The sequence below is a fragment of the Pelodiscus sinensis genome, chromosome 5 (genome assembly GCF_049634645.1).
Source record: "Pelodiscus sinensis isolate JC-2024 chromosome 5, ASM4963464v1, whole genome shotgun sequence".
Classification (NCBI taxonomy): domain Eukaryota; kingdom Metazoa; phylum Chordata; order Testudines; family Trionychidae; genus Pelodiscus; species Pelodiscus sinensis.
In genome coordinates, this window is record NC_134715.1 from 93,109,865 (window position 1) to 93,124,416 (window position 14,552).

At 43.7% G+C, this 14,552-nt stretch overlaps 1 protein-coding gene across 2 annotated transcripts in view; it reads left to right on the forward strand.

Annotated features, from left to right (window-relative positions):
* The window catches only part of RFC1 (replication factor C subunit 1), an 82,352-nt gene that overhangs the window by 65,329 nt on the left and 2,471 nt on the right, over positions 1-14,552 (forward strand). For both annotated transcript variants that reach the window (XM_075930561.1, XM_075930560.1), the window contains exons 15-22: positions 1,455-1,569; positions 2,061-2,149; positions 4,534-4,671; positions 5,141-5,236; positions 5,397-5,495; positions 6,088-6,242; positions 6,382-6,499; positions 13,410-13,555. In XM_075930561.1, coding sequence (XP_075786676.1) covers positions 1,455-1,569; positions 2,061-2,149; positions 4,534-4,671; positions 5,141-5,236; positions 5,397-5,495; positions 6,088-6,242; positions 6,382-6,499; positions 13,410-13,555 — 956 coding nt within the window. The remainder of the gene's footprint in view (positions 1-1,454; positions 1,570-2,060; positions 2,150-4,533; positions 4,672-5,140; positions 5,237-5,396; positions 5,496-6,087; positions 6,243-6,381; positions 6,500-13,409; positions 13,556-14,552) is intronic.

Sequence of the window (14,552 nt, forward strand, 5' to 3'; positions counted from 1 at the left end):
ACATTAGGAGGAATAACAAAATATAGCCCTAAGCCTAAATATTTTCACTTCCCCCACTGTCACACTTTCTAAGTGAATTGTTAAAGACAAAGAAGCTGAGAAGAGTTGGGACAGTATTGAATTTTTGCTGACACTTGAGAAAATTATTCAAATGTTTGTCTAATAACATTTTCTCAACTGGTGGGTCATGGCCCCAGTGCACATCATGATAACAGTCGGGGCTCATGATATGTTGAAACTTTATAACCATTGTCAAGCAAAGAAACAATGAAATTATTTAAAATCTTACTACATTTAAAAATCTAATTACATCAATATAATAGTTAACTATTTTAACAATAAGATTCTATCAATTATATAGACTTAATGTTATCACTGATTTTTTTTAACCTCTTTTTATAGTATATGTTTTGGGGGCTTTCAGGTTAGGCCTCCCTTACTGAAAAGACTGAGAAACTCTGACCTAATCTGTCTAGTTTTGTGGTGGGAGATAATGAAGATTTCACACACAATGTTTCTTTCTGTAAATCTTTCAGAAATACTAATGGAAAATCCCAGACATCATTCACAATGGGGCCTAAGGGAGTTTGCACCCAAAACCTAGTGAAAGCAAGTCTGAGTTGGGTCCAGAATTCTTATCCTCTTTGAAAAACCCCAACTAAAACTCTGATTTTTCTGCTTCAGATGAGACCTATACTATATATTCCAGGTTCTCAAACTGGGGTGTCACCAGGGTATTACGGGCTCATTAGGTTATTACAGGGGCTGTCATCCTCCATTCCATACCCTGATTCACCTCCAGCATTTAAAGTGGTGCTTATTTTATTTAAAAAAGTGTTTTTAATTTGTAAGGGGAGGTCATACTGAAGCTTGCTACATGAAAGGGGTCACCAACACAAAAGTTTGAGAACCACTGATATATTCCTATTTAAACTGAGTTCTTGATGTGTTACTTCAGTTCCCTTCTGTGCCTGAATATGTGATCTCCCAGTTATATAAAACTGGAAAGAGACAGATCCACCCTCAAACTTACACAATTTTAGAAATGAATTCTTGAGTCAGTAGTGGACTTCATTCTGCTGTGGGCAAGATAGCATGGTCTCTGTTTATGGTGGTTGACCCTAAAAATATTTAGGATACAATAGAAAAAGAAGGGAAAATTCAAAAGTGTGATTGGAAATGAGTGATGGGAGGGATCACATAAGGATTACCTGCTATGTTCCCTCCCTATGGAGCATCTGGTATTAGCTGCTGTTGGCAGACAGGATACTGGGCTAGATAGATCTTTGATCTGACCCAGTATGGCCGTTCTTATGTTCTAAAAGATAATCTAACAACAAAACTGCATATTATTTTAGATGATAATATATGGTATTCCCATCTTTGCTGATGAGTGATTTGTTGTTTTTTTTCTGTTGTGTTCTAACTGTTCTGCTTTGTTTGTACTGAATTAGGAATTGGGGTACAGTTATGTGGAACTGAATGCCAGTGACACTCGCAGTAAGAACAGTTTGAAGGATGTGGTTGCTGAATCTCTAAATAACACCAGCATTAAAGACTTCTGTTCTGGTACGTAAAGTGTGTGATGGTCCTTGTTGCTTTTAGGTGGGGCCCTGTTGTGTGCACTGCTGAGTGCCTCAACTCTTACTGAAGTGAAGTTAACTGTACCCTCTTTTGAGGACATCCATTGGGAGCTAAGCATGCTCAATAGCTGGTCCATATGTTAGAGAGGGAGTTTCATGTATTAAGATGAAGGCAAGGTAGAACAATGAGCCTGGAAAGAATCCTAAATATCAATTTAGGTTGACATTTCTAATTGTTATGGAAGTTGCGGGACAGGACTAGTGTGCACTAGTAGATAATGTAGAAATAAGAGGATCGGTCAGCACTACCGTGTGAACATGTTGTATTTTGAGTGTGCCATGTGTGCGAGTGGCAGAACAGGTTAATATTTACTTGATATAGATTTAACTTCAGAGTTGTGTAAAAAATACCACCATTATAACCTTGGGAAGTAAATAGTTCAGCGTAACTTCACTTTATCTTTATTACTTCTTTAGGAATGTCCCATTCTGTTAGTATGAAACATGTATTGATCATGGACGAAGTGGATGGAATGGCAGGGAATGAAGACAGAGGAGGGATACAGGTGAAACATCTACCATTTGTTGCTGTCACTATCCATATAAATGTAATATAAAGTAGTTGATCAAGATGATGATCTCATCACAGAGCTTAGTATTGCTCAACAGTTTACATAATGGCAGGGAGAGGTGGCAAGTACTTTGGAGGATAGACTCCTACTTCAAAATAACCTGGATAAACTAAAGAAGTGGTCTGAGGTAAATAGGATGAAGTTCAATATGGACAAATGTGAAGTGCTTCAGTTAGGGAGAAACAATCAGTTTCTAATACAGAATGGGAAGTGACTGTCTAGGAAGGAGTACTGCAGAAAGGTATCTAGGGGTCATAGTGGACCACAAGCTAAATATGAGTCAGCAGTGTAACACTTGCAAAAAAAGCAAACCTCATTTTGGGATGTATTAACAGGAGTGTTATAAGCAAGATACAAGAAGTAATTCTTTTGCTTTACTCTGCGCTGGTTAGGCCTCAGCTGCAGTATTGTGTCCAGTTCTGAGCAACGCATTTCAGGAAAGATGTGGGAAATGGGAGAAGGTCCAGAGAAAAGCATAAAAAATGATTAAAGGTCTAGAGAACATGAGCTATGAGGGAAAAGTGAAAGTATTGGAGTTGTTTAGTTTGGAAAAGAGAAGACTAAGAGGGGACATAACAGCTTTCAAGTATCTAAAAGGGTGTTACAAGGCAGAAGAGGAAAAATTACTCCTTCTTAACTTTTGATAGGACAAGAAGCAATGGGCTTAAATTGTATCAAGGGAGGTTTAGGTTGGATTTGACAAAAAGCTTCCCGTGAGGGTGGTCAAGCACTGGAATAAATTGCCTAGGGAGGTTGTGGAATCTCCATCATTGGAGATATTTAAGAGCAGGTTAGACGGGCATCTCCAAGATTTTTGGAAAGGGTCAAGGGCTGCACTTCTCTATGGAGGGGGTATGAGGTTTGGGATGGAGGTAGGGTGCAGAAGAGAACGTGGGGTAGGGGATTGGGGAGCAGGGTCTGAGAGGGTCTAAACAAGTGAAGTATGGGATTGTGACCTTGGGTAGGGGATTAGGGTGCTGGGTTGAGGAGGGAGTTGGGGTGCAGGAGTAAATTTTGATCTGGGGGAGGTGTATAGCAGGGGGTGCAGGGTCTGAGAGGAATTGTGATCTGGCGTGGTGTGCAGAGGAGGTGACCTGAGTTATGAAGTGGTGAGGGGGCTGAGGTGCCTGAGGTAGGCTTTGGCTGGAAGTAATTTACCTCCCAGCTGGCAGTCCAACTGGGTCACTGAGGCAGGTTCTCTCCTGCATCAGCCCCATCCACATGGGTTCCCTCCATGTGCTATTGAGGACCACGCGTCCCTGGAGGGCAAGAGACTTCGCTCATGCTCCCGTCCCCAGGCCAATCGAGTTCTAGGAGCAGGGGTGTGTGGGAACTTTTGCCCCTGCCAAGGTCTCATGGCACCTAGAGGGAACTGCCAGCTCTTTTGAATAGCTGGTGATCCCCTCTACATTCCCCTCGGGGGGAGGGGAAAGTAGGGGAGAGGGGATTTTTTGTGTTCCCCTGCCCCCAGGCCAATCATCACAGCTAGGGGCAAGGAAGTACGCAAAGTCTCTCATTCCCCATCAGGAGTGCAGAGCATATAGATGAAGCCACTGCTGTTCAGAATGGTTGGTGGTTAGTCTGGGGGTAGGAGAGTGTGCAAAATCTCCCCCCCTCCACTCCATCGGGGTGCAATGCATAGAGCAGCGGTTCTCAAACTTTGTAGGCTCCGGAGCCCTTTACACGTGTAAAAATTTATGCGGAGCCCTAGCAGTCCACTGATTGTATGTGTTGTACCTATCGATGTTTCCAGTTTGTCAGCCTCGCGGAGCCCTTGGAGATCTCTCGGGAGCCCTGGGGAGCACAGTTTGAGGAAAAACTGGCATAGAGGGAACTATGCATCCCTGGTGGTGGTGGGGAAGAGACTTCTTATGCTGTCCCACCCCCGAGCCAATCGAAGCCTCTTGCCCTGTGCACCCTTCCAAGGTGGGCCACTGGCCGTATCGTGCCCACCCCTGATCTAGATGGTGCTTGGTCCTGCAGGGGACTGGACTTGATGACCCCTTGAGAACCTTCCAGTTCTAGTTATTCTATTATTCTAATATTAATACTGGGGGGGAAGCGGGGTACCCTGCTTAAATTGCAGTTGAGGCACGGTGGAAATAATTGTATATGTCAATATAGTGGTAAATGAGAGTTGAAAGGACCTGATCCATAATATTACCCCATGAAAGTCAGTAGGACTAAGCTGATTTATAACATCTAAGGATTTAGGCCAAGTATTGATTCATAACTGAAACAAATGCTAATAGCAAAAACTATGTGTGTGGTATGTTGAAGACGTTAACATTTGCACTGTAAACATGTTTAAATTGCAGGAGTTAATTGCTCTGATCAAACACACAAAGATTCCTATCATTTGTATGTGTAATGATCGGAACCATCCCAAGATTCGTTCCCTGGTCCATTACTGTTTTGATCTTCGCTTTCAGAGACCTCGGCTAGAACAGATTAAGGTAGGAAGAGTGACATTACATTGTTCAGTGAGTAGCATTGCACTGAATGCAGCGTCCTCTATAAGCACAATTTGTTAATTGTCAGGTCACTTGTAGAAACAGAACCAACACCTAAGATTAAAAATAAGACTGCATGGAGTAATTTAGTAGTTGGAGGGTGGCTGGATAGATTTTTTGGGCTATTCCAGATTTTTTCAAAAGTTGGATGCATAGTTAGGCACCTAAGAAAGTGACCTCATATTTTAAAGAGCCAAGTGCCAAGGTAAAAGTAACAATGGGTAGTAGATACCCATACTTGAAAGAAGACTGATTTAAAAAAAAACTTATTTAATAAACTGAAATAAAATCATTTAACTTTCTTCATTGTGGATGTTCATATTTAGCCTCATTTTTTATTCTCTTTTAACTATATTATATGTACAAAAATATTCAACACATTTTTCTCTTGCAAATATTTTACTCATTACAGGGTGCCATGATGTCCATTGCATTTAAAGAAGGGTTAAAGATACCCGCTCCAGCTATGAATGAGATAATTTTGGCAGCAAATCAGGATATTAGGCAGGTCAGTTATACACCTGAAGCAATCTTGGTAGCCTGTAGTTCATACTTGCATTGTAACACATGAATATTATTAACAGCTGTGTTTTGTGAGAGATCAGATTTTTTTTTTCCTGTCAGATGTCTTTAGCTATACATAAGATGTCTCATTTGTTTGTTCCCAGGTTTTACATAATCTTAATATGTGGTGTACAAAAAATAAATCATTGACTTATGATGAGGCAAAAGCTGATGCCAACAAAGCCAAAAAGGATATCAAACTGGTAAGACAACTGTACATCTTGGATCGGCTGCTGATGGATTTGTTCCTGTTAACCAGAAGGTGCTTATAAGCACTAGTGACAGAGTTCAACAATAGAAATAAAATGCTAGTAGTCAAAATATATACACAGGTAGTCAGCTACTTAAAAAGCGTTTTGACTATGTACCAGACCAGCTTATTTGCTAAAGTTTTATCACCATAACTGAAGAGTAAAACAGACAAAATTAGTAGTTTATCCCAGAGCAAGTTCAGAAAAGAGTGCTCCTTGAAGTCTGTTATGGATCTCACTATGTAGATCTAAACTGCCTCTGCAAGATTAATATACTTTAGATGAAGTTGGCCATGCAATTTAGCTTTATATCTATGCAACAATAATGTATATTTTTAAAAAAGCACCAACTTGTTAGCTCCCTGAAGGTTAAAGCTTATAGAGTTCACTCCTTTCTAACCGTAATTCTAAGGAATTCTAGCAGAACAGAGTTTTATATTAGAATCCAGATATAGCTATAGGCCATTGCTAAAGTGCTTCCTGTCTTCATCTAGTATTAGAAGATGTGCAATCAACTTGCTTTTAAAAATGCTTTTTATTGTAGGGCCCCTTTGATGTTGTCAGGAAGGTTTTTGTTGCTGGAGAGGAAACTGCTCACATGTCTCTTATAGACAAATCCGACTTATTCTTCCATGATTACTCTCTAGCACCTCTTTTTGTCCAGGAAAACTACGTACATGTAAAACCTATTGCTGCTCGGTGAGTTGTTCAGTATCGCAAATGGTTCTGGGTCTGGGTCTTTTTTATATTTGAGATGTATTAAAGAATAAAAATTGTTTGCAGGTTCCAGCAGTAAAATGGATAACTCCTTTTTTTTTTTTTTTTTTTTTTTTTTAAGAGGTAACATGAAAAAACATTTGATGCTACTGAGCAGAGCGGCAGACAGTATATGTGATGGTGACCTAGTTGATCGGCAGATTCGCAGTAAGCAAAACTGGAACCTTCTGCCTACGCAGGTAAACTGTTCTTTTATTCCTCACACATAATGTAAGGCTATCTCAAATACCAGATCACTGCCTTGAACTTGTCCTAGTTTATTACATGTATTCCTATACTGTTTTTCAGTTTAAATGGTAGATTCTGCCATTTTGATTACAACATTTCCCTTATTTACGTGAGTTAAAACCACTTTGTAATAATACAGTGTTTCCCAAACTTCTGAAAGCTTGAGCTTCTCTTCAGGAAATTGCATGTCCCCTGCAACTCTGTCATGTTGTAGAAAGTTGAGATGGATAGATCTTGGACATAATCTCTGTCTTCCCTACCTCCCTTGGCTAGTCCTTGTAATCTGCTGCCAGCACCATCACACACTATCCCTGTTGGCAATCTGGAGAACAATTATTTGGACATCTGTCCATGCCCTCTTGGCCAATCCTTCGTGGTGTTTTTCTCCTCCTGCCTTCACACAGACTTTGAGAAATGCTATCATACTCCTGGTATCAAGTTAATAGAAAACTCATGAAAGCTGTATCCATTGGGGTATGCACAAGTGCCCCCTCAAGGTGCTAAAGGTTTGCCCCAAGGCTGTGTATATGTAGAGGAGTTTACTTCCGCCAGCCACTTCAGTTCCTTCATCACAGAGGGCAGATGGTATTATCTGTGTGTGTTACTACAGTTAGGATGTTGGAGAACCCAAACCTGTTTGAATAGTTCAGTTTGAGGATAGGGATTTTTGGTTTTGTTGTGTTCTGTATTTTAATATTTTAATAGTGTTTTGTGGCTTTTAAAGATTCATTCTGGTGCTGAATAGGGATGTTAAATTGCGGTTGATTGAGTAGTTGATGGAATTTCCATGGACTACTCAACTAGTCGATAGGCACTTCCACATTCCTCCTTTGAAATGTACAAGAGCTCCCGCTGGGGAGTCCTGCTGACTCCGGGCTGCACGCAGGTGCCTGCTTTGAAATGTACAAGAGTCCCTAGTCTTATGCATTTCAAAGCCATGGAGCCCGGGGTCAGCAGGGAACTCCTCAGCTGACCCTGCACTCTGCACGGCATTTCCTCAGAACCCAGGAGTCTTTTAAAAGCTGTTCATGCTGCCTAGTTATTGTTACTGTGCCTGTAAGGTGCCAAACTTAGAACTTAAGAACAGCTATACTGGGTCAAACCAAAGGTCCATCTAGCTCAGTATCCTGTCTACCTGCTGTGTTCGCTCCCTCTGGGGCATCTGGTATTGGCCACTGTTGGCAATCATCGTGTGATCCCTCTCCTGTCACCAATTTCCAGACAGAGGCTAGGGGCCCCACTTCTACCTATCCTGGCTAATAGCCATTGACGGACCTAACTCCATGAATTTGTCTAGCTCTTTTTTGAACCCTATTAATTTTAGTCTTCACAACATCCTCTGATAAGGAGTTCCACAGGTTGACTCTGCACTGTGTGAAGAAAAACTTAATTTTGTGTGTTTTTAAACCTGCTGTGTATTAATTTCATTTGGTGACCCCTAGTTCTTATAGTATGGGAACAAGTACATAACTTTTCCTTATTCACTTTTTCCATGCCAGTCATGATTTTATAGACCTCTATCATAGCCCCCCTTAGTTTCCTTTTTTCTAAGCTGAAAAGTCCAAATCTTTTTAATCTTTCTTCATATGGGATCTATTGCAAACCCCTAATCAGTTTTGTTTCCCTTCTCTGAACCTTTTCCAATGCCAGCGTATCTCTTTTGAGATGAGGTGACCACATCTGTATGCAACAGTCAAGATTTAGGCATACCATGGATTTATATAGGGTATGTCTACACTACAGCATTAATTCAAAATAGTTAATTCGAAATAATCCGTCTATACACAAAATGCATTTCAAAATAGTGTTTTGCTATTTCGAAATAGCGCATCCACACTGATTGGACACTGAATCGCATTTAAGGGCAGCTGAAACTGGTTCCAGCAGGGCATCAGGTCAGTAGTTGCTTTGTGTGGCTGCTGCCTGAGGCTATGTAAGGCTTGTGCTTAAAGGGACCCCTCTGGACAGCCGGTTCTCAGCTTTCCCTGCTTGCTTGCGTACCTCATTGAGGCAGAGCAAAGCATTTTTCTCTGTCTGCTTTAGTTGCCCTGACTTGGGACACCATAGCACTCTGTATCATGGAGCCAGAGCCACCCCGGGCACTCTGGTGCTTCTCGTGGATGCATTGCTACCAGCCTGGCTGCACTTTCTTCAGGCTGCCATCTGGGAGGTCCATCGGGGGGCTGTCCATATCAATCCAGGAGGCCCTGCGGGAGAGCTTCCACCCTGAGGAGCACTAACAGTCTCCCTGGTGTGCCCCACTGGGGGCTTGTGCCTCATTCCTCCCTCACGTCCTTCCACTTACCCACCCTCCCCCCAACCCCCTTTCTCATGTCAAACAAAAACCATGTTTTTTCATAAATACAAACTCTTTTTCTTTAACAAAACTGGGGGGAGGGGGGAAATGAAACTCTGGGGAGACTGGGGGGAGGAGGGAGGGTGGGAGAGGGGAGGGGGAAACCTGGGAGGAGGGAGCTGGAAGAGGGAAGCAAGGGAAAGGGGAAGCTCGGGGCTCAAGGGTGGGGGTCTCGGGGGGCCTCTGTGTCCTTGAGGGGATGGAGGACATGGAGATTGAGGAGGGTGTGGAGGGAGAAGGAGTGGGAAGAGGAGCAGTAGCTGGGGAGGTAGCAGGCAGCATGCTCTGCACCAGGGTCTGCATGTATTGGCAGATGGCACGACCCTGGGCAAGCAGCTCCCACTAGAACTCCTGATCTTCTTGCACCCTGTGCTCCTGTCCTGTCCAGGGTGCGGTGCAGGGCTTGCAGGGCCCCCAGGTGCTGCTGTTGGTACCCCTGTAGTGTTTGGGTGGAGCCCTCAGGTGCGGGAGCATGTCCTGGGCGGGGTTGTACGCCCTGCATGTGCAGCTGGTGCGGCTGTGGAGAAAGAAGAGCAGTGGTCAGTTTTCCCTGGGGACATAGTGGGTGAAGCCCAGTCCCCCTCTGCGAGGTGAGGGTGACCATGCCCTGCACCGTCAGAGCCAATGTGCTTACACAGAGGCCATGGTCAGATTTTCTGGCTATCCCCGGAGTGGGAGCTGCCTCAAGACTGCATCCATGCCCTGTGCTGTATATAGTGAGGCTGAGGTGGAGAGGAGATGTCCCCTGCCTCTGTGTAGAGGGGGCTTGTGAAGGGAGGGCGCCCTGCTGTGTCCCACCCCGGGGTCAGGAGCATGTTAGCCACATGCGTGTGTGAAGAGACCTATCAGGCCAAGACCCCTGTGTGGCAGCTAGCTGGAGCCACCAGTCCAGGGGTGGCATGGCATGTGCTCACGTGCACAGGTTGCTGCGTGATCCATGGTAAGCAAGGCCCGTACACGTGGTCCTTGGCCCCCCTCTCCCCTCCAGTAAGGGGACAGTGATGGCACTCACATGTTGTGGCCTCCGCGGATGACCCTGGTGACTCTGCTGCTGGGACGGTTCGGGGGTCCTGGCAACATGGCACCCTCCATCGCGGCTCCTCCTCCACGCCCTGGTCAGGGCCCTCTGCTCCTTGATCGGTGCCCCTCGGGGTGGCACAGACTGTCCCGCCCCCCAGGATGCGGTCCAGGTCACCAAAATAGGGGCAGGAGTCTGCCCCCGTTGAGGAGCTGCCCATTGTGACCCTGGCATACGCCTGCCATAAATCTTTTATTTTCATGCACACCTGCTCCTGGGTGTGCATGTGCCCTTTTGTGGCCATGGTGGCAGCTATCTGGCCGTAGATGGCTGCGTTCCTCCGTCTAGTGCGGAGATCTTGAATGTTGGAGGCCTCCCCCCAAACCTCAATAGGTCCATGATCTCTGCACTTGTCCAGGAAGGTGCCCGCCGTCTCCAGCCCCTGGCTGGCTCCTGGGAGCTGGGGGACTGGGCGGTGGACAGCTGGCTGGCACTGGCTGCCCGGCTCATTGCGGGGCCACTGGGTCAGGGGCAGTGACTGCTGGCAGGCCTGGCTCTTGCATGTACAGTGTGGCCAGAGTCTACCCCTTTAAGGGCTCTGGGGGTGGGGGAGAGGAGAGGAGTTTTCCTGGTTTGGCCCGGAGTGGCCACCAGGTGAAACTGGGAAGGGCTGGAGGCCCCCTATTTCAAAATAAGCGGCTACACAGTGCTTATTTCGAATTAGGCGTTATTCCTTGTAGAATGAGGTTTACCAAATTCGAAATAATGGCTGTTTTTTCTAATTAACTTTGATGTGTAGATCTACCCATAGAGGCAATAAAATATTCTGTCTTATTCTATATCGTTTTTTAAATGATTCCTAACATTGTTTGCTGTTTTGACTGCTGCTGCTCACTGAGTGGCTGTTTTCAGAGAACTATCCACAATGATTCCAAGGTCTCTCTTGAGTAGCTGTAGCTAAATTAGTCCCCATCGTATTGTATGTATAGTTGGGGTTATTTTTTCCAATGTTAATTTTATCGACATTAAATTTCTTTTTCCATTTTGTTGCCCAATCACTTAGTTTGGTGAGAGCTGTTTGAAGCTCTGCACAGTCTGCTTTGGTTTTAACTGTCTTGAACAGTTTAGTATCCTCTGAAAATGTTGACACCTCACTGTTTATCCCTTTCTCTAGATTATTTATAAATAAGATGAACAGGATTGGTCCCAGCACAGATGCTTGGGGGACACCACTAGTTACCCCTCTCGTCTGAAAACTGACCATTTATTCCTACCCTTTGTTTCCTGTCTTTTAACCAGTTATCAATCCACGAAAGGACCTTCCCTCTTATCCCATGAGAACTTACTTTACTTAAGAGCCTTTGGTAAGGGACCTTGTCAAAGGCTTTCTGGAAATCTAAGTATACTATATCTACTGGATTCCCCCTTGTCCACATGTTCATTGACCCTCTCAGAGAACTCTAGTAGATTAATAAGTCATGATTTCCCTTTATAGAAACCATGTTGACTTCCCCAACAAATTATGTTCATCTATGTATTTAACAATTTTGTTCTTTACTATAATATCAATTAATTTGCCCAGTATTGACGTTAGACTTACTGGTCTGTAATTGCCAGGATCACCTCTAGAGCCCTTTTTAAATATTGGTGTCACATTGGCTATCTTACAGTCATTGGGTACAGAAGCGGATTTAAAGGATAGGTTACAAACCACAGCTAATAGTTCCGCAATTTCACCTTTGAGTTCTTTCAGAACTCTTGGGTGAATGCCATCTGGTCCCGGTGAGACAATCCCATAGAAACAGCCATTTTAGGAGATGTTCTGAAGGCAGCAGAGCCAGAAACATCAGGCTCTGTATTAATATCTTTGACAGTTGAGTGGACTGACATCTGTTAAAGCAGTACTACTCAACATGCGGCCCTTGGCCTGTTTGTTTGTGGGCTGGGGGGGGGGGCAGTTTTGGTTTACACAAGGCTCAACACGTGGCTCACGGGTGGGATCCTTTGAACATGCCTCCCCTGGGAACATGCTCCACAATAGTGAGGCGTCTCCCAGGTGAGGTGATCATTGAAAGACACAAGTGGATGGACTAGATGGGAACAGCGTTTCTAGCCCCCACGGAGGAGGTGCTGGGAGATTGTGGGAAGTGCTTTGTATTTATGCCTGTCAGTGTGAAATAAGCTATTTGCATATATATATTCATGTGTATGCAACCACACTTAAGTTGCGGCCCTTAGCATGTGCTGTATCATTGTGGGCCCTGGAGATTTCCAAGTTTAGTAGCCCTGTGTTAAAGTGTCTTAATAGGATAAATTAAAAACCTATCTTATGCCATGTATCATAGCTGTATTTCACCTCTAGCTATATGACTGAAAATAGCTTTGAAATCTGTAATGCCTATGATGAGGGGTTCATGTCATATAAACCCCGTGGCATATAATCAGCTGTGCTGATGGCTGGAACACCACATATGTAATCACCTAAAAGCAACAAATATATTAGAAAATATGCATTTCCTTTGCAAAGGGATACTAACCTTTTTGCACTCACTTCTAGAAACATGTCAATTTACGGGGCTTAAACTAGTCATTTAGATTTAATATTAACAGGGTAACAGTCTTTAGAATAAGTAAGTGATCTGGGATTTTCTTTCAGTGGATATGGTGCATTTTAGAAATTAAAAATGAGAAAGATCTAATAAATGTAATCCACCACATAACCACTGTAGGGTTGTTTCTATCTTTCCACTATGTTTTCTAATGCTTTGTTCTGTCTAGATCTCCCTGTATCCAGGGATTCTTGAGCACTGGCACTTAAGTCAAGCGTCGTTTTCTGAACGATCTGCTCTATTTCAAAACAGATATTTCTGGGGAATTTCTATGGCCTTGTTTGTGTTAAGCAGCAGGTCAGACTAGAGCCGTGGTGTCCAACATGCAATCCACTAGGCATATGTGGCTATTTGGCTGATTGAGTGTGGCCAGCTTGCTATAGCAGTAGCCACTATAGTGGCTATTGCTCCAGAACTGGCTGGACTCCATGGGACTAGATGAGCGCAATGCTCTCGTTTTGGCTTAGAATTTATTAGATGGCCAACTCTCACTTCCCACAGCAGATTATTCCATAGCCTCCCAGATACCATATAGGTATGACTAGACTGTGCTAAAAAATCCCTGGCACTGAGCCTCAGACAGTGGCTTGGGCTGAATGGCTAAAAGTTGTAGTATAAATATTCTGAGGTGCTTCTCATTATAAGGCCCCAGAGTCGGGGATCCAGTCTGGGCCCAAGTCAGCTGACCTGGGCCAGCCATGGGCCTTTGTTTGCAGAGTAGACACATCCTATATTTGCATAGGTTTTGTCTATTGTTAATTTCAGCACACCAATATTGCTGTAGCATGATTTGTATTTTCAGTGTGTCATCAGGAACTCCTGATGCCAGTGTTATAAACATTTACTACTAAGCTGAATTTGTGCACTTCACCTTTCAGGCCATTTATTCGAGTGTTCTCCCTGGGGAGCTGATGAGAGGTTACATGTCACAGTTTCCTAACTTTCCAAGCTGGCTGGGGAAATTTTCATCCACAGGCAAACATGACCGGATTGTTCAAGAACTGGCAATGCACATGAGTCTCAGGTAATGCAGACTTCTTGCTGTGCTTCCTAGTGTGCACTGTTTTAGGATGGTTTAGTCTTACTGAGTTAATGTAACTCAGTTCTATTTTAGATCGTTATCTTGATGTAGTTGAGAGAATCTGGGTTCTGGAGAGTAGCAGGTGAGGAGAAAAATGAGACTGCTGTCTCTCACAGGAGAGGCACCAGTGAGAAAGGAGAGCAAATGGATTAGAAATAGGATTGAATGCTGCTACATTCCAGAGTGGTAGCCATGTTAGTCTGTATCCACAGATTTATTTGGGTATAAGCTTTCATGGGCAAAAGCCTTTTTTTGTCAGATGCATGGAATGGAAGTTCAAGAGGCATAAATATACTTAAATATACTAAATATTCATTCCACTTAAATATATTAAACATGGATATTTATGCTTGCCTCTAATTTCCACTCCATGCATCTGACAGTGGGTTTTTGCCAATAAAAACTAATGCTCAAATAAATCTGTTAGTCTTAAGGTGTTACAGGACTCCTTATTGTCTTTGAACACTGAATGGGTTTGGGAGAGAATGTAGCACTGGGACTGGGAGGATCAGAGCCAAATGTGTGAGAAAGGGAAAAGCCTCTATTTACAACAGGCTCCTCCCTTTAATATTAAAGGTCCATTAGAGAAAGTGAGAGAAGACATGTGCATTGGCTGGCAATGGTAGCATTCCAAAAGCTGAGCCATAGGCTACCAACAACAGCGAGTTAGCATGAAGATGGTCAGTAAGCCGATGGTAGAAAGCTATTTTTATATAATCAAATAGATTGAGATTTCTTTTTTAAAATTGTAGTTAGACCTAATTTCTTTCTTTCTTTTGCTGTGGGATGACCCTTGCTAGCTAGTCCACTGCGAATGACATGGTCTGTTCAGGGCTGGAATAGAGATATCGTTAAGCAGGGGCATTTGCAAATTCACCACTGGTGACTCCTTGCAGAGGTACAGCCTGCATTGTGGTGGTCTAGCCACAGCTGATTCTTA